Source organism: Felis catus, chromosome D2 (assembly GCF_018350175.1).
Source record: "Felis catus isolate Fca126 chromosome D2, F.catus_Fca126_mat1.0, whole genome shotgun sequence".
NCBI classification, from domain to species: domain Eukaryota; kingdom Metazoa; phylum Chordata; class Mammalia; order Carnivora; family Felidae; genus Felis; species Felis catus.
The window spans coordinates 75912579-75935392 of NC_058378.1; the positions used below are offsets into that span (position 1 = coordinate 75912579).

The 22814-nt window shown below is 43.6% G+C and overlaps 1 protein-coding gene across 5 annotated transcripts in view; it reads left to right on the forward strand.

Annotated features, from left to right (window-relative positions):
• The first annotated feature begins 11673 nt into the window (after nt 1–11673).
• Nucleotides 11674–22814, forward strand: part of INPP5F (inositol polyphosphate-5-phosphatase F) — an 89356-nt gene continuing 78215 nt past the window's right edge. Inside the window, exon 1 of one of the 5 annotated variants that reach the window (XM_023241006.2) lies at nt 11674–12028. In XM_023241006.2, the coding sequence (XP_023096774.1) occupies nt 11932–12028 (97 nt within the window). In that variant the 5' untranslated portion in view covers nt 11674–11931. Of the gene's footprint in view, nt 12029–12248; nt 12573–22814 lie in introns of those variants that run through there. The other 4 variants (XM_045040757.1, XM_023241005.2, XM_045040755.1 and 1 more) reach the window with 4 other exon arrangements.

A 22814-nucleotide genomic window follows, 5' to 3' on the forward strand; every position in this document is an offset into this window, starting at 1 on the left:
CCTTTATGAGAACATTATCATTTAGCAACAGGTACAGAAAGGGAAGTTTAGAAGTGCAATATTATTGTGTTGTTGTTGTTGTTGCTGTTGTGTGTGTGTGTGTGTGTGTGTGTTTAAGTAGGCTCTATGCCCAACAAGCTCTACTCTAGAACTCACAACCCTGAGATCACATGCTCTACTGACTGAGCCAGCCAGATGCCCCAGACACTGCAATGTTTTTTCTTTCTTTCTTTCTTTCTTTCTTTCTTTCTTTCTTTCTTTCCTTCTTTCTTTTCTTTCTGTCTTTCTTTCTTTTAAAGTTTATTTATTTATTTTGAGAGAGAGAGAGAGAGCACACATGGGAGGGGCAGAGAGAGAGAGAGAGAGGGTAAGAGCCAGAGAGAGAATCCCAAGCGGATTCTGATGCAAGGCTCAGAACTCTGAACTCACAAACTGAACCGCGAGATCATGACCTGAACCAAAACCAAGAGTTGGAGGCTCAACTGATGAAGCCACCCAGGCGCCCCTGCAATGTTTTCTTAAATCTCTTAGATATAAACTTGAAATACGAAGCCCTGGTTTTAATGTTTAGTGTATGGTATGCTTGTCTTTTCTGCCAAAAGGAGTCGTGTGAAGATGAGTGAAGTATATGTTTGAAGCTAATTGTAAATGAAATTGTTCCTAGGTAGGGAATTACCAAGAGGCTGGGTAGTGTGTTGGGAATCACACAAAATTAGAAATTCCAAGGTTGGTTTCTATGAGGTCTGAGGTTAGAAATGTTTGCCTGCTCCTAGACAAGTTGCTACATTTTGCTGAGTCTTTATTAAGCTGGATGATTACTAGAGTTCTCTGTAATTCCCCCACCCAGTGAGAAAGGAGGGGCATTGGCCTCTGTAGTAGGTCGAAGAGTGTCTTTGCAAAAGATATGTCCAAATCCTAACACTCGGGACCTGTGATTGTGAACTTATTTGGAAGTAGGGTCTTTGCAGATGTAATTAATTTAAAGATGTCTCTATGCGATCATCCTGGATTAGGGAGGGCCCTAGATCCAATGACCTCAGCCCTTGTAAAAGACAGAAAAGGGGAAGAGGAAAGAGTTTCAAGGGTGCACACCATACGAAGATCTGTGCGAAGACAGAGGAAAGAGACCGGAGGTGCTCTTGGAGCACCGGAGGCAGCTCCAAGCCAAGGAGCACCAAGGATCACAGAAGCCACCAGAAAGCAGGAAAGAGGCATAAAACAGATTCTCAGAGCCTTCAGAAGAAAGCAGTCCTGTCAACACTTTGATTTGGTGCTTCTGGCCTCCAGAACTGTGACAAAATAACTCTCTGTTGATTTAAGCCACTGAGTTTGTGGTGGTCTGTAAGGTGGCCCCAGGAAACCCATACAGTTCCCTCAGGTCAGAAGGGCCTGGGCACAATAGGCCTCTCTGCTAGTGACACATGAGTCAGCATTGTCACATCTGATGATTAGAAATTGGTGTTGCCCATCCTTGCCCGACCAAACACCTGTGTCATTCTAACGGGTTGTATTAATTTCCAATGGTGACTTAAAATAACATACTTTATTCTTTTGTAGTTCTGGAGCTCAGAAGTCCAAAATCAGCCTCACAGAGTCAAAGGGTCAAAATCTAAGGGGCCAGCGGGGCCCTGCTTCCGTCCAAGGGTCTCAGCAGAATCGGTTCCTTGCCTCATGGACCTTCTGGGGGCGGCCAGCATTCTTTGGCTTGTGGACACGCGACTTCTGTCTTCAAGGCTGGCATCTTCAAGTGTCGTTCTGTCTTCATATCACCTTCTTTCTGTGTGTAAAATCTCCCTCAGCCTCCTGTTTTTCTTCTTAAATTGAGCTATAATAGATACACAACATCGCTGTTAGTTTTAGGTGTATGGCATAAAGAACTGATTTATATATATGATAGATAGTTGATCTATCATATACATATACATATATACATATACATATATATATCTATATGATTACCACAACCATGTAGTTAACATTCATCACCTCACACAGTTACCGTTCTTTTTCTTGGGATGAGAACTTTTAAGGTCTTCCTCAGCCTCCTTCTTATAAGGGTATAAGGAGAGTTTTTAGAACGCACCCAATTAATCCGGGATAAGACCCTTAATCACATCTCAAGATCCATAATCATACTGACAGAGACACTTTTTCCCTGTAAGGCATAATTTACAGGTTCCAGGATTAGGATCTGACATCTTCGAGGGCTATTATTCAGCTGCCTCTGGGGGTTTCAATTGGCTTTTATTATTTTTTATTTACTTATTTAATGTTTTTTTATTTATCTTTAAGAGAGAAAGAGACCAGGGGAGGAGCAGACAGAGAGGGAGACAGAGGATCTGAAGCCAGCTCTGTGCTGATAGCAGAGAGCCCGATGCGGGGCTTGAACTCACAAACCCTAAGATCATGACCTGAGCCGAAGTCAGCCGCTTAACCACTGAGCCACCCAGGTGCCCTTCAACTGGCTTTTAGTGAAATGTCAGGTAAGCCACCTAAAGCAGTCCAGTAGAAGGGCTGGAAGCTCTGCCTTCATCTGACTTCCGTCTTTTCCTCATGCCACTCAGGGTGGGGGTGGGGTGAAGGCTAGGCCTTCAGAGAATGTTCTGAATGGATACTACCCGTGTCCTTAATTCTCTTTCTCCAATTTTTCAGTGTCCGCCTCCTGCCTTCATTTAATCCCCTTCCAGTCTGATGTCTCCCAATCCGTTTAGAAAATTCCAAACCCTCCAACAGGTTGGGACCTGCCCTCTGTCTCCCCAAGTATTTACCACTTTGGGCTTCAGCCTGATGTTACTAAGGATGTCCTTCTGTTGGCTCTGGAGTGTGTGTATGTGCGTGTGCATTTTGGGGGTTGAGGGGTGAGCCTGGGTTCCTACGAGTTAGAAGAGGGCTGTGTGCCTTACTTAATTCCAGAGAGTTCCTTGACCAGGAAAGGGTGTGGCCAGGTTCCTTCTGAATCACTCAAGGGCAAGTATACCTTGCCCCAAGGAGCGTTCCATTTCTTCCAGAGACAATCTAGCCTAATACCACACGATGAAAACACTTGCTTCCTAATAATTGTACTTTTGAATCTTCTCCTGGAAAATCTATAAGCCTAGCATTATCGAATCAAAGAATTCTTCCTAGTTCCATTTTCACCAGAAAGTCTCCGCATAAACTGGGAATAGCTCTCTGAGTCATTTGGGATGAATGGTGCTATTCTTGAACACACTATTTCCGATCTCCAAATTTATCACTTGAGAGAAGTGAGTGTGTGGGTGTGTGTGTACATGTGTTCCCCAGCTACGTGATTGTTAGTGGATTAAAGAATTGGAGGTAGCAGAAAGTATATCTGAGGTTAGAAAGGGGGGAGGGGCTAAAATGATGCCAGGAAATGATCTGAAGAGGGAAGGACAAATCAAGAGAACACAAAGAGCAGGCACAAAATTCTTCTAGAATGTAGAAGCACAGAATGTTCTTTTATGCTAGTGTTGGGAGCAAGGCTTGTGGTACCTAATGCTTTTTAAAATATGGAGGGTCCTCTTAGAAAGGAAAATACAGAAAGGGTACAGAATTTGGTACAGAGCTTTGGATGACATCCAAACGTCCCGAAGCTTATGTGTCATTAGCCTCAGGGCAAACCCTCTGTCTCTAATTTGAATCCGGGCCAACATCCACCTTCGAGTTACATGATTAATATCAATTGCTCCTATTTCCCAGTGATGTGATTTGAGCTAAAAGCATCTGAATCATGGATATATTAACATATTTCTTCTTAATATATATTAACATAATGTATATGTACATGTATAAAACATGTTAGGAATCTATGAAATAATCTGAAATCTAGTGGAGACCCTTAATACATAAAGCAGATTTTTACAAAATTATAAAATGACATTTCTGTAACACTTTATAGGTCAGAACACCCTTTCAAAGACTTTACCTCATTGAATCCTGCTGAGAAACTTATAAAGAACATTTTCTATTTTCTCTGCATTTTACATGCAGGAAGCCGGCCTTAGAGAGAATTGGGAGATTTGTTGGCCCACAGGGCTTTGGTGAATGGAGGTGGTGGCCAGACCGGGGCTCCCCACTGGCCAGCGCTGATGGGGTCACATGCAACTGGTAAACACTTCTGTCTACCGGGGCTGGGGCAAGGCCCAGGGCCAGCAGGGGGTGGGCAGGGGAGAACAAGAAAAGAGATCCCATCTGAACTGCTTGCCTTATACTACTCTTTCCTACCTGTCTCTCCCCATCCCCCTTGGATTTCTCAGCTCCAAGCTCGACAGGCAGAATAGCAAGTAATGCTGTTACATCAAATTATATCCTATGATATCATAGTCAGGGTCAGCAGGAAACAGGGAGCTGGTGGTGTGCTGGGGAGTGCTTTCAGATCCGGGGCTGGTCTGTTTCTGCAGGTGAATATCTATCAGTCCCTCAAGCTTGTTATCCTCCTCGGGGCCAAATTCTCCAGTTTTCATCGTGAATTCACAAGGGGAGAAAAGTTCAGAATGGAAGACCCCCCTCAACCCCCCAAATATTTACAGGGCACATTTTTTTTCAAAATGAAAATAGTTATACTGAATCCCAAGGGAGTAACAGGCTCCCACTGAAGTAACGAGACACCATTGTTAATGTCTGGGTGTTTCCCTTTGCCCCACAGCTGGAGAGCTTTCTGGCTTAGCTTCCTGCTATCTCTCTCCCTTTCCCATCCTCCAAGAAGGGCCCCTGACTCTCCTGGGGTCAGATTTCACAGCAAAGAACTGAAAAAGAGGAAGGAGCCTGGAGAGGGTTAGGAGTATCTGTGCTGTATGAAGACAGTGGTGAGAAGAAAAGTAAGATTAAAAAAACAACTTACAGTTGAGAAATACACACAAAGGACTTGCATTTCCTTAAACTATTTTTAATTGTGTGGAATGGGTCTTTTTTTAAGTTCAGTGCTGCCCTGGACTGAATCCCTTGGGCTACAGTTTTACAAGCATCACACCTACAACCTGGAATCTTGATGAAATCATAGAACCGCAATGGGAAAAACCATGAGAAGCAAGGCGCTGCTTACAGGCAACTTAAATGTCAGGATTTCGCCATATTCAAAAAGCAGCAACATTACTCTGATACTAATGAAATGGCCAGATTTTGAAATATGTTTGCCACATCCGCAGCTGGTATCTGGTTACTCATCATGAGCCTTGTTAAAAGGTCACCTTGGGGACTTTGCAAATACTATTCCACTCTTCACTTCCCCCAGCTGGGTACCCCACCCCCTTGCCCATCCAGTCCGGGGCAGTCCAGAAACCCCTCCCCCAATATACACCGTTTCTGTGCTTCCTCAGGCTCATTGAAGAATTGCTGGAAAATAGAGGGAAAAGGATGGGCCACTAGTAGGAAAACCGAAACCCTGTATTTCCTTGTCATTAAGTGCTACCCTTACCAAATGGTGAAAAACAGTGAGATGTTCTTTTTCTTTAACTAGGAGAAGAAACAATGGATTTAAAATCTACTGGGCAGCATTTCAAGGATGTAAGTTTCTGCAGGAGCAAGTCCCCCTGCTGTTTTCTGGTGCAGCACAAAGCATTTTTTTTTTTTTTTTTTTAAATCTCTACAGGCACCTGGGTGGCTCAGTGGAGTGTCTGACTTTGGCTCAGGTCATGATCTCACAGTCTGTATGAGCCCTGCATCTGGCTCTGTGCTGACAGCTCAGAGCCTAGAGCCTGCTTTGGATTCTGTGTCTCCCTCTCTCTCTGCCTTTCCCCTGCTCACGCTCTCTCTCTCAAAAAGACATTTTAAAAATTTTAAAAAAGAATAAATAAGCATTAAAAAACATTTTAAAAATCTCTGACATGATTATCTAACAGACAGCATTTTTGACAATTGTTATTGATTTATTATGGTACCGACCCCAGTAGGCCATCCACTGGAGAGTTATAATTGGCAGAGAGGAAGAACAAGCCACAGTTATTGCTGTGGTTTAGAAAACGTGCCTAAGAAAACAACTCTATTCCTTATGCTCCATTTAAAAAAGTATACAGGGGCTCCTGGGTGGCTCAGTTGGTTAAGTGGCTGACTGTGGCTCAGGTCATGATCTCACAGTTCATAGGTTCGAGCCCCGCATATGGCTCTGTGCTGACCGCCTGGAGCCTGCTTCGGATTCTGTGTCTCCCTCTCTCTCTGCCCCTCCCTACCTTGCACTCAGTCTTTCTCTGTCTTTCAAAAAAATGAATCAATGTTAAAGATTTTTTTTAAAGTATACTGTGCAGAAAGATGGCTTATATACTTAACTATACCTTGTTTTGACAGCATTTAAGAAGTTAGGAAAGCTCAAAAATACTAAGCAGAATATGAAAAATGAAAAGACCCATGCCTTGGACTGCTGACTTGTGAAGACAAAAGGTTCTAGATCCTTAGACAATAAATTACCTAAAAATGTTTTTGTGTGTGGTGGAAGAATGAGTTTTACACAGACACATTTAACTAGTGTTTCTTGTTTGTTTGTATTAAAATTTAAAGCATTAAAAACACATGGTTAAAAAAACAGAAACATCATACAGGAGTATAAAGTGAAAAGGAGAAGTTTTTGCCGTCCTTACATTTCTGATCTCCCTTCCCCTGCCAGACCCATCTCTCCTTCCCATTGATGGGATTTTGGGGTAATGGTAGGGTACAGAGCTGATGGCCAAGAAAGAATTCTTGAAGACGTCTTTGATGCAAAAAGGTAGGTTCATTGAAGCACGGGGACAGGACCCGTGGGCAGGAAGAGCTGTACTGGGATTGTGAAGAGTGACTGATTATAGTTAGGGACAGCATAAGTCTCTAAGGAATTTTGGAAGCAAGGTTTTCAGGACCTTGAGGGGCTGGCTGTTGTGAGGAAAACATCATTTATTACTGTTTAGTAAAACCTCAGTCATGAGACCCTTCAGATCTACATCAGGGGGCCATAAGTCCGGAGTATAATTGCTAACATATACTTGCGGTTAAAGATAAAGGAGGTTTGCAAAGGAATTTTTATGCATTTAAGGAGACTTACAGGATCCTAGGGGGTTGGGATAATATTAAGCCAGGATTTCATTTGCCCTCAGCAAAGTGTCATCATCATGGCAGCTGAGCTCCTAGAGGGAGGTCACTCCACTTGTTTCGAGGACTTGTCATTGGGCTGCTGGCAATAAGGGGATTTAATTTTTCATTTGCCTTTGTTTCCCACATCACCACGGCAAGCACTTAAACCTCCTTACATCTTGATGAGGGTGGTATTTGGGCTCCAGGAAATAGAGTCTATAGATTTCTGGAGACTAGGCTATGGATAAGATTGCCTTTTTCTTGCAGTTTACTAAGTTATCCATAAATGGAAGGAGACTCCTGTCCTGCATGACTGTGATCTCTATCAGTCAACCATCTGCTTTCTTTCCTTTCCCCTGTTCTGGGGCAGCCAGGAGTGTCAAGGAAGATCACGCATATCCCACCTTTGTTGGGGGGGGGGGGATGCTGTTAGCCTGTCCTTTGTCCTCAGCTTGCCCCACACTCCCTCATCATCATTCCTCTGAAGTAACCGTACTTTTTTTTGTTTTGTTTCAGAAATGTTCTGGGCCTATAAAAACACCTCTCTCCCGTTCTCCCTTTTTAAAAACCCAAATGGGATACTTTAAAATACTATTCTGCAATTTGGACTTAGTGTGTAACAGTATATCTTGGGCATTTTTTTCAAAACAGCTTTTTTTAGAACTATCTAATTTAACTATTTTTTTAATTGGAAAGTAAATGCATAACAGAAAGGAAGTGAGAGACAGCTGGCTTTAGACAAATATGAAATCATCACTATAAAGGCTAATTACCTTCCCTCTGGAAGGAGATTAGATGTAGAAAGAATCGATTCCTTTTTCTCTCTCAAACACACACAAATTATTACAGCTGGTTAAACAATAATTTAGGTGGACACTTTTATCAGGCCATACAACTAAATAATGAGTACTTTAAAAAAAAGTTTATTTGTTTTGAGAGAGGCACAGAGAGAGAGTGAGAGACAGAATCCCAAGCAGGCTGTGCACTGTCAGCGCAGAGCCTGACGCAAGGTTCAAACTCATGAACCGTGAGGTCATGACCTGAGCTGAAATCAGGAGTCAGATGCTCAACTGACTGAGCCACCCAGGCACCCCAACAATGAGTACTTTTTAGCCCTCCAAAGTATAGAAATGAAGGAGATGGTCTTCTCCAGTGAACAGAGTGGTATCTTTCTTTTTTTTTTTTTTAAGGTTTTAATTTACTTTTGAGACAGAGAGAGACAGAGCATGAATGGGGGAAGGGCAGAGAGAGAGGGAGACACAGAATCGGAAGCAGGCTCCAGGCTCTGAGCCATCATCAGCCCAGAGCCCGACGCGGGGCTCGAACTCACCGACGGCGAGATCGTGACCTGAGCTGAAGTCAGATGCTTAACCGACTGAGCCACCCAGGCGCCCCCAGAGTGGTATCTTTCTATTGGACCAATGTGACAGTCTCCTGAGAGGCTTTTCCCTTTTTTCTTCCATGGTGCTTTTCAAGCAGTTTTATATATGTCCAAGTGCTCTGAGATGGTTGTTACAATTTCCAATTGTCCCTGATGAAGTTAGGGGAGGAGGTAGCACAAGTTTACTGGCAGACAAATCCATGAGAAATTGGCTGAGGACTGGTCAAACGCAAACATTTGGCTTCCAAGTGTCTTGTGCCTTTAACTACTTGCACTGCTGACCTATGAATTAGCAGCCTCCCGGCAGGCAGAACATGTATTTTTAAAATTCCCTCCTTTGGGAGATTTCTCATACACAAACCAGACTGAAGAAAGTTCTCATAGACACACAACATACAAGACTGTGGGCAAGTAGACAGGAAATGATGTTAAAAGTCACATTTCACCAGCGGACACTAGACTCCAATCAGAACCCAAAAATCTCAGAGACAAATAGTAAACTTGACACTGAAGGCCAAATCAATAATCAGAGTTGAGTCATTTACCATCATTATTTGCGTAGGTTTAACTATGTGGACACATTTCTTCATGTTCATTGATTTCAGGGCTGGAAGAACCCTTAGTGATCATCTCTTTTAATATATAAAGAAACAGACTAAAAAAGATTAGGTAACTTGACTGAGGTCACTCGGAGCTGTCTAGTACAGCTGTCTAGTATATCCTCCCTAGGGGATATACTTAAATGGGCATAAGGATACCATACACAGAAGATAGGTAACATGCATGATGGTTATTCCTGTTTAAAAAGCAAAACAGCATCACATAGACTTTCCAGTACAACCTGGATAACACTATTCAAGGGCAAGAGGGCCTGGAATTAGGAAGTTGGAAGAGAGTGATGAAGGCTAGCCAGTAGCCACAGACCAAGACGGGGAGGCCAGCAAGGGAATGGAGAAGCAGGCCTGAGGTTCAGGAAGTCCGTAGCAAGAGCAAGGCAAGGCAGCTGTGGCAGGAGACTGGCGATGTGATACCTGCCGAGGACAGAGCATTTACTCGCTTCACTCATTCTGCTCAGCCAGGCATCCATTTAGAGAGAAAGGGAGAAAGTCAGAGTCCAAGAGCAACTTTTCTTCAGGTTTTCTGTCTCCTAAAGATTCTGCTTGTTAACTCTGAATTTATAGGTAACCACCCCCTTCCATGGTATTAGTTAATGATTGACTGCTGTTTTCCGCTAGGCCACTATTGGGCAGATTTTTCCAATAAATTTCACTTTAAAAGTGTTGTTTAACCCTGGCTGCACATTAGAATCTTCTGGGTAGCTGAGGAAAAAAATGCTGATGTCAGAGCCAACCCCAATTAGATTCTGATTTCATTAGTCTGAGGTCCTAGCGTTGGTGTGTTTGAAAAACTCCCCAGGTGATTCTAATAAGTAGCTAGGGTTGGAACCACTGATTTAAAACATCAGGAGAAGTTTCAATCAACTAGCCAATTGTTTTCAATTACAATAGCATTGTTTTCTTCACATCTGGCAATGTGATTCATTAAAAATAATGATATAATTTGTAGAACAAACTGTCATCATAGGGCTTTCTCATCACCTACTAATTTTTTGCTAAATAAAGTCAACATACGGCTGAATTCAACAGTAAATCTGAAAGTGATGATTTCACCGAACCTTATCTCCATCATCTTGTGTCTAAGTCACATCACAAAGATTTGCTCTAGTAATCACTCCTCTTGATCTTTATGTTGAAGACATTTGGGCAGTCCGGGATGCTTGGGGCTTATCAGAGATTCCAGACATTTTGCCATCAGGGGTCTTTCTGTGCTATGGAAATTCAGCAGGGAAATCAGTGTGGGCTGGAATAATTAGTAATGTGGAATTCCTTGGTGCTTTGGGGCCCTCTCACTTTTATCTAAGCAGAAGGTTAAAAGTATTGCCTTCCTTTTCTTATCTCCTACCTCATTTTTTCTTCTTCTTTCCTTCTAAAGCATTACAGAATACAAGAGCTAGGACTAGCAAAAGTCACAGATTTATAAAACGGAATGTAATTAAAAGTCATTGAGTTCAGAGGCGCCTGGGTGGCTCAGTTAATTAAGCAATTGACTCCTGATTTCGACTCAGGTCATGATCTCAGGTTTCATGGGTTTGAGTCCCATGTAGGACTGTACGCTGACCCTGCAGAGCCTCCTTGGGATTCACTCTCTTTCTGCCCCTCCCCTGCTCTTGCTTTCTCTCAGAATAAACGGCTAAACTTTAAAAAAGAAAAGTCATTTAGTCCAACCACCATCTGAGACCAAGAGACCTTGCCAAGATTACACACTAGATCATGCCTGGAGCTGGAGCTGACCTGGGTACCTGACTCCCAAGCCGCATTGGGTTCAAGATACCACCTGACCTTTCAAAATAGCTCAAAGATATTCTGGAGGGCTTCCACCCTCCACCAGACATCTTATCCTTGTCAAACTAGATCCCTTTCACCCACTAATCGACATATTTTTTGATGCCTTCTCAGACCCATCCTGCTTAATTCGGGACATGATCTCTTCTGAACTTTGCTGCCTTCTTCCTCGCTATTTAGAGCCCTATGCTAATACTTGTGTATTTTCTATTTTTACATGCTCCTTGATGTGCATTTATTGGATACCTGCTGTTGTCAAACGTCACAAGGTACTGAGAGTAAATACAAAACAGAGAACGGCCCTGCTCAGCGGAGGGTCTGGCTGGGGCTAGACCCCAGTAACCATCGTCTTCGGTCGCTTTTCCCGGCTCTGCTGGTCCGGGTCTCTGCTGCTGCTCAGGCCCAGGGGGGGAGGGGGTGGATGTACGGATGTGAAAGGAGCTAGCATGGGAGGGAAGACCCCACGAGGAGCCAGCATGGGAAGAAAAACCTCACGAGTGAGCTTCTGCTGCACGGGCCACAGGGCAGGTCAGCCATCCCCCAACTCGGTCAAGCCCGGGTTCTGCCCGCTTTCGCCCCAGATGGGAAGGCGGGCCCGCCAGGGGAGGGGCCTGGGAAGAGCGGGCGGAGGGGTGAAGGAGGGGGAGACGAGGGAGAAGGAAGAGCCTGAGGGGAGGAGCCAGGAGAAGAAACCCCGGAGAAGCTGGAGGGGAGGGCGGCGGAAGGGACAGGAAGAGGAGCCGAGAGGGAAAAGGCGCGCGGAGGAGACAGGGAGGAGGAGGAGCCTGGGAAAAGCCGGGGGAGGAGCCAGAAAAGAGGGTGGAGCCTGGAGCCGGGGGAGGTGCCAGAGGCGGGGCCGGGAAAGAGGCGGAGCCGAGGGAGAGGCCTCCAAGGCCACCGCCGCGGCCGCCGCCGGTGCGCGTTCTTCTCCCGCGGGCCTGGCCGCCGGGGCGTTCCCTCAGCCGCCGTTCCTCGAGGCGTGGGTTCTGGCGGCCCCAGTCGACTAGTACGCCCCGCGCGCCCCCCGCGGGTCGCCGCCGCCGGGGCCGGGGGCCGCGGAGACCTGGGCGCGCCCGGCCGCCGCCGCTGCCTCCCTCGGCGCCTGGGGCCGGCATGGAGCTCTTCCAAGCCAAGGACCACTACATCCTGCAGCAGGGCGAGCGCGCGCTGTGGTGCAGCCGCCGCGACGGCGGCCTCCAGCTCCGACCCGGTGAGACTGGCGGCGCGGGGTGGCCTCGGGCCCGGTGCGGCGGGGCGGGGTGGGGGGCGAGGAGGGGGCGCGGCCGGGCCCCTAGCCGCGGGCAGCCCGGCGGGCGCCGACTGCGGCTCAGGCGCGCGGGGCGGGGCGGGGCGGGCGCGAGGGGAGGCGCACGAGCTGTCATTATTTCCTGGCGGGAGGGAGCGCTTGCCTCGCCCCTTCCCCTCCGCGGGGGACAAAGGGCCGGCGACCCTCGTCCCTCCGAGCGCGCCTCCGCGTCGAGATCCGCTCTGCTGCCGGTGGGGAGCGGATCCGGGCTGAGTCGCGGGGTCGGAAAGTTGGGGCGAGGTGCGCCTGGCCTTAGAGGCCTCTTCCACTCTGGAGCGGTTCTGGCACGTCCTCTGAGACAAGTACTGGGTTCGAATCCCGTCCGGATCTCAGACCAGAACCGACGCACCAGCTCAGTGGAACGTCCTGCCGGAGCTTCACTCCCTGTTGACATCTGTGTGTTTCCGGTCCTTTCTTGTTAAAGGTGTGACTTCCTTCTGCCTACCTCGTAAGCACCCGATTTAAAGCACCCTTTCTTTGATTTTAGTGTTACGGTTGAACTGCATCGTAATGTTAAACTTTTAATACTTTTGTATGACTCAGTATTGTGTGATACAGGATGTGTCGTGGGGCCACATTTGGGTGTCATATAAGCTGTTAGGAGATGCCTAAGTCTGCAGCGATGAGTTTGTGTTAGGAAAGTTAGTTGAGAGTGGTAAGTTAAATAGAGCAGTCCCTGCCCTCAAAGAGCTGACAGTCCAGGACGCGGTTTCCTTTATTGGGGGGCGGGGGAGGGGGAGGATCTCAGTGCACCTCTCCTTTGAGGTTCCCAGTTATTTTTTCCTGAGAATCTCCGAGAGCTTTCATTTTAGGAGAAGTGAGAGGACAGGGCCCTTTAAAGAAATAGCCAGAACATTTAAAATTTATTTGTAATTCTGTGTGTATTGTAGACAAGAATTACATGGTATGAATTGAGAAGTATAGAAGGTCCAAATGAGCTTTTTCACATGACAGCTGTTAGTGTTTATAACAACATGGTTTCCTCGGACCTTTTCCCTTAATAGGTTATTCCCATTCCCCACAACAACCTTACAAAGCAGGTGGTGGTATTCTCTTTTTCAGGTGAGAAGAAGACAACGTGTGAAACTTGAGAGACTTGCCTGGGCTCACAGAGAGAGCCTGCCAGAACGCTTTCTGGCAGGTTCCACTGCTTTCTTATGGGGGCCTGCTAGTTGATTTGTGAGAGCAGTGAAGGAGAACTTATTATTTTTTCCTAGGCTCTGGCTGTATTTTCCTGCAATTACATTTTATTTCCTCTGCTCAGAGTAAAGACAAACTACCACACTCAGATAAGGTTCCTGATGATCTTGGGACAGAAATTGCTGTAGACAGGATAAATTTGACCAGTCTCCAGTCATTCTCTTCTCTGTTTTTTCTGATTTGACCATTTGCCTAACACCTCCCACCCCTCTGCCCCTCCACTTGGAGTAAGGCTTCAAATGCCCCTTGAAGAAAGGTAGATTGCAAAATTCTCCAGGCTGTCTAACAGCCGACCCTTTAGATTCTTAGGGCTTGGCTATTACAACTGGATGAACTTGAGATCATCTCCAATTCATCCGGCAGAACACTTTTCTGTGGCGCGTTTCCTGGACTATAAAATGAGGGTTGGGCTTTGGAGTCCTTGTACATAAAATATGTTTAAAACAGCACTAATTTCTTCGGTGTTTGTTCAGTGTACATCTTGGAGGACAAGAATTAATGTGTTTCATAAAAAACAGCTCTCTAGGTGGTCACCTGTGAATTTGGGCAGTGGATTGAGACCTATATAAATAGGGTGGACTTGGTTGTTTCCATTTCTAGGGCTAGTCTCTCCTTTCTGTTGGCCTCTAAGATTGACAGAGGTGAACCAAGCTGGTGGGATTGCATGCAAGGAAGTAAAGTCATGGAAGCCTTGAGAATAGGAGGGGTTTTAAGTGAATTATTTGTCTTTTCTTTGGTTTGTGTTTGTTTCTTGTACACAAGAGGCTCTCCAATCCTAATGGTTGCTTGGGCATAAATTACTCAAAGTGAAGTAAGCCAACTCTTCTTGTATGCTTTCAGTGGAAGGCTACCGAAACACCTACTTCTGAGCTCAAGAAGCTCAGTGAGTCACAGGCGTAAGCCTTTAATGAATATTCACAGGGTAATGTGGGCCTAGATTTTGTATTAAGCCATGTGGTTTGAATTACTGTTTATATATCCAAAGTCCATATCAGAAGGCAAATTAAAAGTTTTTTTCCCTGAATAAAATGACTGTAGTCTGTGCAATTAAATTCATATCACTTCTGAGGATATAGCAGACCACAGACAGAAGGAGACTAAAAATCTAGAGGAAGGAAGAGGCCATTATGTTTTTGAAGTAACAGCTTGTTTTGATCTTCAGGTGTGTTCAGGTGTAGCCAGTGAATAAAGAATCCCATGCACTTAACTTTTCCAAATAGTTTTTCCTATCCAGTACTCAAGGTCCTTTCTAAAGAATGGCTATTAATAATGGTATTTTAATTGGATAAGTGTTTTTCAGATCTTTTTCTATAGAATCATTTAATATTGTCTTCATTTTATTGGCTCTTTTCCCTCTGCTTTTATGGACGGCTTTGCTATTGTTTGTAATGACAGCATTTAAAATCTTTCATTGCTTCCTATTGGCTATTTAACTGAATGGGTTACTGACCAACTCCTTTTTTCTCTTCCAAAGGGCAGTATTATAAAACCAAAAAAAGCCTGTGGGCATTGTGGTTTTTGTTTTCGGCTATTGAACCACCTGAAACGGGACTTGTCTTTTTCCTAGAGACATCAAAAGAATCTGTATTGATATTTAAAGTTAAACGACCATTTCCTTGGCCTGGAATGTTTGTCAGCCCCTTTTCCTGCCTAATTTATTCTGTTAAGTCCCTACTCAGATACCGCCTCCCCGCTGTGCTCACCCAGGCCCACATCCCTGGGGCAGAATTACTGATCACCTTTATTGTGTTTCTAGGTGCTTTATACACTTAGTACACACTTTGATTATAGCCCATACTGCATCACATGGTAGTACTTGGCTTATTTCTTTCCTATTGGACAGCGTATTCCCCAAGGCAAGGACTTTACTCATCTTGGAATGTGGGCTTTAGAGTAGTTAGGATGAAGAAGGCATTTTTGGTTGAGTTGAGCTAAAGTCCGGGTTTTCATATATTAAAAAAAAAATAAAATAAAATAAAATAAAGTCCGGGTTTTCTCTCAGTGATATCATTGCCATAAAAATAGGATGTTGTGTTATGCTTAATATTCATTTTAAGCCCTGTTTTGAATATCTTCTAATTGGGGCAGAAAATCTCTGTCCAGCAGGGTGAGGAAATAACCACGAGAAAAGGTGTATTTCCACTTGTGTTATTTTTCTACCTGATTTAGTATCACCTTTTTTTTTTTTAAATCCCTGTGGTAGTATTCCCTATTTTCTTAACATTGCTTAAATTTTTCAGTTTTTTCTTCTAGCTAAACACTTGAGTGCTGTTATTTTTTTTATTTTTCTGGTGTTTCCACTTTTTTCAGGGTAGTGAGGAGTCTGTATTCATACATAGCAACTGCTTTTTGGTGGATGCTTTTGTCTTGCAAGGTAATGACTACCAGAGATTGTCTTATGTTCTGCCAGGGAAAATGATAAAGCTCCGTGTGAATATTCACTAATCTTCCTAGAGTGGTGTTTTACTATCTGAGAATAAGGATTATAATTTAAAGACTTAAAAAAAGGAATATAAAACAGTCTACTATTGGGGAAGGGTGATAAGGTCTTATCTCTTTAGTCTTAAACATTGCTGCTACTAGCCTTGTGGCTTTGTCTGATATGACGGGTGTTATGTAATTTCCTGCTGAGTATTGGTTCATTCTATTCTGAGACTGAGTGACCATGAAAAGATGAGAGCGAGCATCTGTCATATACATAACATTCATAAGCCTGTAAACTATATTTATAGTTATGATACTCTAATGAATACCAGAGAACATTTTTTTTTGGAGGGGATAGTGGCTCTCAGAATTCACAGAAACGTTTAAAAGTGTTCCTGTTCTTTGTCGAGTTATTTTTTGATGAAAGTTATTTTTAGTATGCCATATGAAGTTAACTTTTTTTGAATGAGAAATTGTAGCTCTGGAATTGAAATAACATAGAACTTTTATCTCTTTTCAGGAATCGTATTTTATGAAACTATATTCAGTTTATTTAGAGTTTTTTAGTGTCATTTGCTGTTTACTTGGGAAAAAAAGATTTTTGAACTTTATCTTTTTTAAACACCACGTTTACTAAAAATTCACAAATTACCACGACAAAATGTAATTGGGCATTTTGATTTAAAATTGGATTATTAAATCTGTTGTAAAAATATTTTAACCATTTTGTTGAATAACTAGGTTTTTTCCTGGTGTCTTTAGTCTTCAGTTTCCTTTAAGCAGTTTATCAGTTTTATACCCCAAACCCCTTTTCTCCCGTATTTTATATTTCTAACAAGCTAGCAGTTAGATTGTACATTTATTTTTATGAACATTTATGCGTGCAAGATAGAAAAGACTGCTGTTTCTACTCCCCCACTTCTTTAGCTTAAAAAAACCTAGTTTTTCTAAGGTGACTGATGACCTTTGCAATCAAGTTTTATAGATTGTGGGAAGTTTTTGTGCATATTTTGTTGTCTACATTGTCAACCGAGATTAATCATAGTAACAGTAACAGATTTTATTTATTGAGCATTTTTCTGAATCAGATAGTGTTCTGAGCCCTTAACACGTACTGTTTTATTTCATCCCCACAATAAACATCAGGAGGAGGGTTTATTATTATCCTCATTTCATAGGTGAGGAAACTGAAGCACAGAGAATGAATTTGTCCAAGTTCAAAGAGTAAGAGAGTTAGGCTTCTAACCCAGTATATGACTCTAAAGCCAAATTTTCCCCAGTATTGACAAAAATGTTTTATAAACCTTTCTACCTTCTTGACTACAGTTATAGGATTTATATTTTAATGGTAATATCTGGAATGTATCTTTCGCTATCATAATCATTATAGGGTAGCATATGTAGAGAGTAAAAGAGCCTCACATGTCAGAGCATGCACATTGAGAAAGGATCTATGTAGAATGAAAGGCTGATAGCTGGGACTACTGGTCAGTCTTTGATCCTACCCCTGCCCTGACTCCTTGTAGCAGAATTAGTTCATGTAGTACAGGGAACATTGTTATATAATTGACTAATTGTTTTTCCAGTTAGGGTCAGTTTATCAGGTTTCTCTTCGGTTCTTAGAACATCTGCAGTTTGGGCAGGGAATAGATACAGGGTAGATCTTTGAGCAGAAACATCGATATGTACTGGATGGGAACTATTTCAGCCAGTGATGAGCAACCTGAAGCCTTTCCCAGTCTCCTGTCAGGAGTCCTAGATCCAATTTCACAGGCATCCTTTCAGAGCACGCAGAGCAGAGAGGGAGTGGAGGAGAAAACGTCTTCGGGGCAGCCACCTTCAAAGAGGGGAAGAACCTCTGTAGAGTCCCTGGTTCCCAGATGCTTGGGCTGTGACCAGGCCTTAGCCAGCAGAGGCCAGGACTTGCCAAAGGCTGGTTTCAGGAGAGGCAGTCTCAAGGCCTTTTAGGCTAGAGCATTCAGGTGCCAGAAACCAGGGAGCCCAGACAGCTTGGTTTTTGAGAAATTTGGTTGCATTGGTGCTGCTCCCCGATGCCCAGCAGCTTGACTCCCCTTTGTCCTAACTTCCCAGGCTAATAACTCAGCCCAAAGAAGAAGGACATGTTGGAGGCACCTGGGTGGCTCAGTCGGTCAAACATCTGACTTCTGCTCAGGTCATGATCTAGCAGTTTGTGAGTTCAAGCCCCACATCACGCTCGCGGCTGTCAGCCTGTCAGCACAGAGCTCACTTCAGATCCTCTGTCCCCACCTCTCTTCTGCCCCTCCCCTACTTGCGCTTTCCCAAAATATAAATATTAAAAAAAAAAAAAAAAGGTGTAGATTTATAGTTATTTCTCTAGCGCCTGGCCCATAGCAGGTCTTCTGTAAAAACTATATTGAATGAATTGAAAGGATTCTGGTCCCTGGTCAACCCTGGGTACCCCGAGCAGCAAAGGGTCTGTTGGGAAGATTAAATGGAGAAGATAGCAACAGAAGACTAGAACACTGCCTGTCTTGACAATAGCAAAAACAACAAAAAACGTGCTAATTTCTCATTGTCATTTTATTCATGAAGGGAGGAATTGGACTTTTAAGTCTGGAATTCAATAAATCTCTTCTGTCTTTGAATGAAAATAAATGGGATGCGAAGACATTTTAATTTTTCTTGAACTGGCCATTATGCAAAAACCACAAATCGCTTGTTGCTAATTTTGGTCCTTGTGATTTATGACAAAATCGGGTTGTCCTTGCTTCGGCAGCACAGACGTGACAAAATTAGGTGATGTATTTGCAGATAGATACTAGACTATTAGCAAATCAAACTAGTTTGTGCTGTTGAGTGGATTCTCAGAGCCATAGGCTAACTTTGGTGTGGTTTCATGGGGATTTAAATGTGTTGGGTCTTTGTAAGCAGTATCTCTCTATGAGTAAACTGTAAACTGTTCTATTTCTGTTCAAAAATTTTTTTTAATGTTTATTTTTGAAGGAGAGAGAGAGCGAGCGTGAGCAGGGGAGGGACACAGAGAGAGGGAGACACAAAATCTGAAGCAGGCTCCCGGCTCCGAGCTGTCACCACAGAGCCCCACGAGGGGCTTGAACCCAGGAACCGCGAGATCATGACCTGAGCTGAAGTTGGATGCTTGACCGGCTGTGCCATCCAAGATGCCGTGTTCAAATGTTTTAAAATATAACCTTTAGGGGCGCTTGGGTGGCGCAGTCGGTTGAGCGTCCGACTTCAGCCAGGTCACAATCTCGCAGTCCGTGAGTTCGAGCCCCGCGTCAGGCTCTGGGCTGATAGCTCAGAGCCTGGAGCCTGTTTCCGATTCTGTGTCTCCCTCTCTCTCTGCCCCTCCCCCGTTCATGCTCTGCCTCTCTCTGTCCCAAAAATAAATAAAAAACGTTGAAAAAAAAATTAAAAAAAAAATATAGCCTTTAAAAATCTAGTTTTGCAAACACAAGTCCTGAGAAGTGACAGCAATGTCCTAGAACCTCTAACAATTACCTGTTAGCAAGTCTAAGTTATAATCATTATGTATTAACCAACCATAATTGAACTGAGAAGAACATTTGGAGTATGTTTAACAAAATAGAGAAATAATACATTTTTTAAATCATCAGTAGCTGTTGATACTATGTTAAGTAATAATACATTAATAGTATTTTTCAACTGATGATAAACCCTGAACGTTTAGCATTATAGTACTATCACAACACATACTGGTAAGATCTTAATTAAATCTCGTGCTCTGTTAGGATGACTCATTTTCCGGTTGCTGTGAGACCCTTAAAGAAACTGCTCTCATTCACAAAAAAGCATCCACTCCTGGCTGCTTTCTTTGGTAAGCCTGGTTGAATGAAATACAGGTTGATTTTAGGTCAGTGTTTCTTGTTGTTATTTCTTTTAAGGTAATTCATTTTATTTCAGGTCGATTCAACTTTAACCAGGCATTTCTTTAACTTTATAGTGGGATATTTAAAAATACATTTTCTTTATGAATCTTACTTAAAAAAATTTTTTTTGTAATGTTTTTATTTATTTTTGAGACAGAGAGAGACAGAGCATGAGCAGGGGAGGGGCAGAGAGAGGGAGACCCAGAATCCAAAGCAGGCTCCAGGCTCTGAGCTGTCAGCACAGAGTCCGACGCGGGGCTCGAACTCAACGGACTGTGAGATCATGACCTGAGCTGAAGTCTGATGCTTAACTGACTGAGCCACCCAGGCGCCCCTATGAATCTTATTCTTTGAAACAGCTTTTCAATTACACCAAACTTCAAATTTCACAGTTTCTGCCATGGTCAGTGTCTACAATTTGAAACAGTCACAGGATCTGAAATATTAGGAAATTTTAAACATTGCCATAATGGTTTTTTTTTTTTTTTTAATTTTTTTTTTTCAACGTTTATTTATTTTTCGGACAGAGAGAGACAGAGCATGAACAGGGGAGGGGCAGAGAGAGAGGGAGACACAGAATCGGAAGCAGGCTCCAGGCTCTGAGCCATCAGCCCAGAGCCCGACGCGGGGCTCGAACTCACGGACCGCGAGATCGTGACCTGGCTGAAGTCGGACGCTCAACCGACTGCACCACCCAGGCGCCCCTGCCATAATGTTTTTAATTTTAGTAGTCTGCATGTATGATATTAATGATGCTTCTGAGTATCATTATACTTCGTTTTTATGCAAGTATAAACGTTCTTCTCCCTATTTCAGACCCTCAGGAGACAGAACAAATTGTTGAGTAGAGTAATAGTTTGCTACTGTCCCTTCTGGGTACTTCCTGACCTCCAGGATTCGATTCTTTCTAGTAGCTGTTACATTTATCCCCCTTTACCTCTTTACAGTGCACATCTCCCTTGATTTACAATGGGGTCACATCCTGATCACCCCTCATAAGCTGAAAATACCGTAAGTTGAAAGCGCATTTAATATACCTAGCCTACCAAACATAGCCTAGCCTACCTTGAACATGCTCAGAACACTTTAGTTAGCCTACAGTTAGGCACAAATCTCTGATGCAAAGCCTATTTTATGATCAGGTGTTGAATATCTCCTGTAATTTGTTGAATACTATACTGAAAGTGAAGACAGAATGGCTGTATGGGTACAGGATGGTTGTTTACCTGTGGGGTCACGTGGCTGACTGAGAGCTACAGGTACCCGTGACTGCCCAGCAGCCTGAGCATGTGGTATTGCATAACACTAGCCCGGGGGGTGGGGGGGGAAACAAAATTTAAAATACAGTTTCTACTGCATGTATATTGCTTTTGCACCATTGTAAAGTCAGTCGTAAATTGGACCGTCGTGAGTGGGGGACCATCTGTATTCCCTTCTCGCAGAGAAGCAGCCTCACTTTTCCCCCTCTAATTTAGCATTCTGTTTGTCTCCTTCCAAATTATATTAAGTCTGAAATTCTGTGAAGTTATTTATTCTCTCAACATTTATTGAAGACCTGTCTACTGGACACTGTGCCAAAGAAAAAGATGGATAAAATGCTATACCTTAGCCCGAGGGTATGGTCCAATGAGGGAGAGACACACAGGATTCTAGAGTGACAGGCTCTGTGACAGAGATGTACGGCCCAGCTCTGTGGGAGGCTTGATTTGGGTATTGAAGTTCGAGGTTTTAGTGTTGTCTTTTTTTCCCCCCGCAAGATGGTGAAAATCTGTTTTTCTTCCTAGTAAAAGGAATGGGAAGAACGGTGCCCTTTTATTTGGTTCTGTGAAGTTTCTACCAGCTGTAAATAGTCTGATTGTATGTCTCCTATAAAAGTGGGAAGCCCTGGAAGAAACTGGCTGTATACCTTAGTAGACTGCTATGGACTTTATTTCCTGGCCAGACTTCACGCTTTGTATGCACACTGCGTTCTAATTGGATATCTAAAAAAAAGTTGATAATGGCCAGACTGAAGTAGTCCGGGCTCCCCCCCTACCTCCCACCCACAGACACTCTGCTGTGGTCTTTGTTTTTTGATCTAGAAGCAGTTCATTTGAGGCCAGCTAAGGTGGCAAATCCTAGATCTGATGGTGGGTTTGAAGGCAGAGCTTTTTGTCGCTGAGGGCCTGTGGGGGGAGAATGACACAGACCATCCTAGATGGAGGGGGTCAGCTTTGAACAAACTTTCCAGGAAAAGCCAGGAAATTATTTAAACACCAGCTGGGAGAAAGGTTGTGTCTAATAATTGAAGTGCTAATTTTATGCATCTTGGTTAAGAGCTCTAAAATGAGGGAAGAATGGGTGCCTGGGTGGCTCAGTTGTTGGGCTCAGGTCATGATCTGGCAGTTCACGAGTTCGAGCCCTGTGTCGGGCTCTGTGCTGACAGCTCAGAGCCTGGATGGAGCCTGCTTCGGATTCTGTCTCCCTTTCTCTCTGCCCCTCCCCTGCTCATGCTCGCTCTCTCTCTCTCTCTCTCTCTCTCTCTCTCTCTCTCTCTCTCAGAAATAAACATTAAAAAATTTTTTTTAAAGAAATAAGGTGAGGAAAGAAAATACCAATTATTAGCTCTGATTTAGCTTTTAGGATCCCATTTCTGAAAGATCTATCAAAGAACTGTTTTGGGGAGCACAGAAGGTGAGGGGTCTATCCCACCCAACACAATGCTGTTCCTTGGGTAACGCATTATGAGTTTACTGTTCAAGGATTTATCTAATCCTTATTTGACCTGATCATATCGTCAGCTTCTTAAGGTAATGAGTTTGGAAAATTGCAATTTAAGCTGTACTTGCCTTCATTTATTCTCAAACCAGGTATCTTAGACATGTATCAGACCAGGTCTTTTAGACATGTATCTCCTGTGCTGGTATTCTGAATGCACTGTGGAGTCCACACCTTTCGTAATTCTATACATTTCCAGCAGGTCCTCCCATGACCTGATTACATTGTCTGACCTTTCACACACAAAAAAGTTGTTTTTTTTCCCCTTTTATTGTCCTCTGTTCTTTTTCGAGGTGCATTGGCCTTCTCTTGAGATGGGACAACTGGGACTTTACGTGTCAGAGAATCATAACAGTTTTTCGATTGGTTATTGGTAGAGTTTAAAAAACAATTTCTGAAGGGGCGCCTGGGTGGCTCAG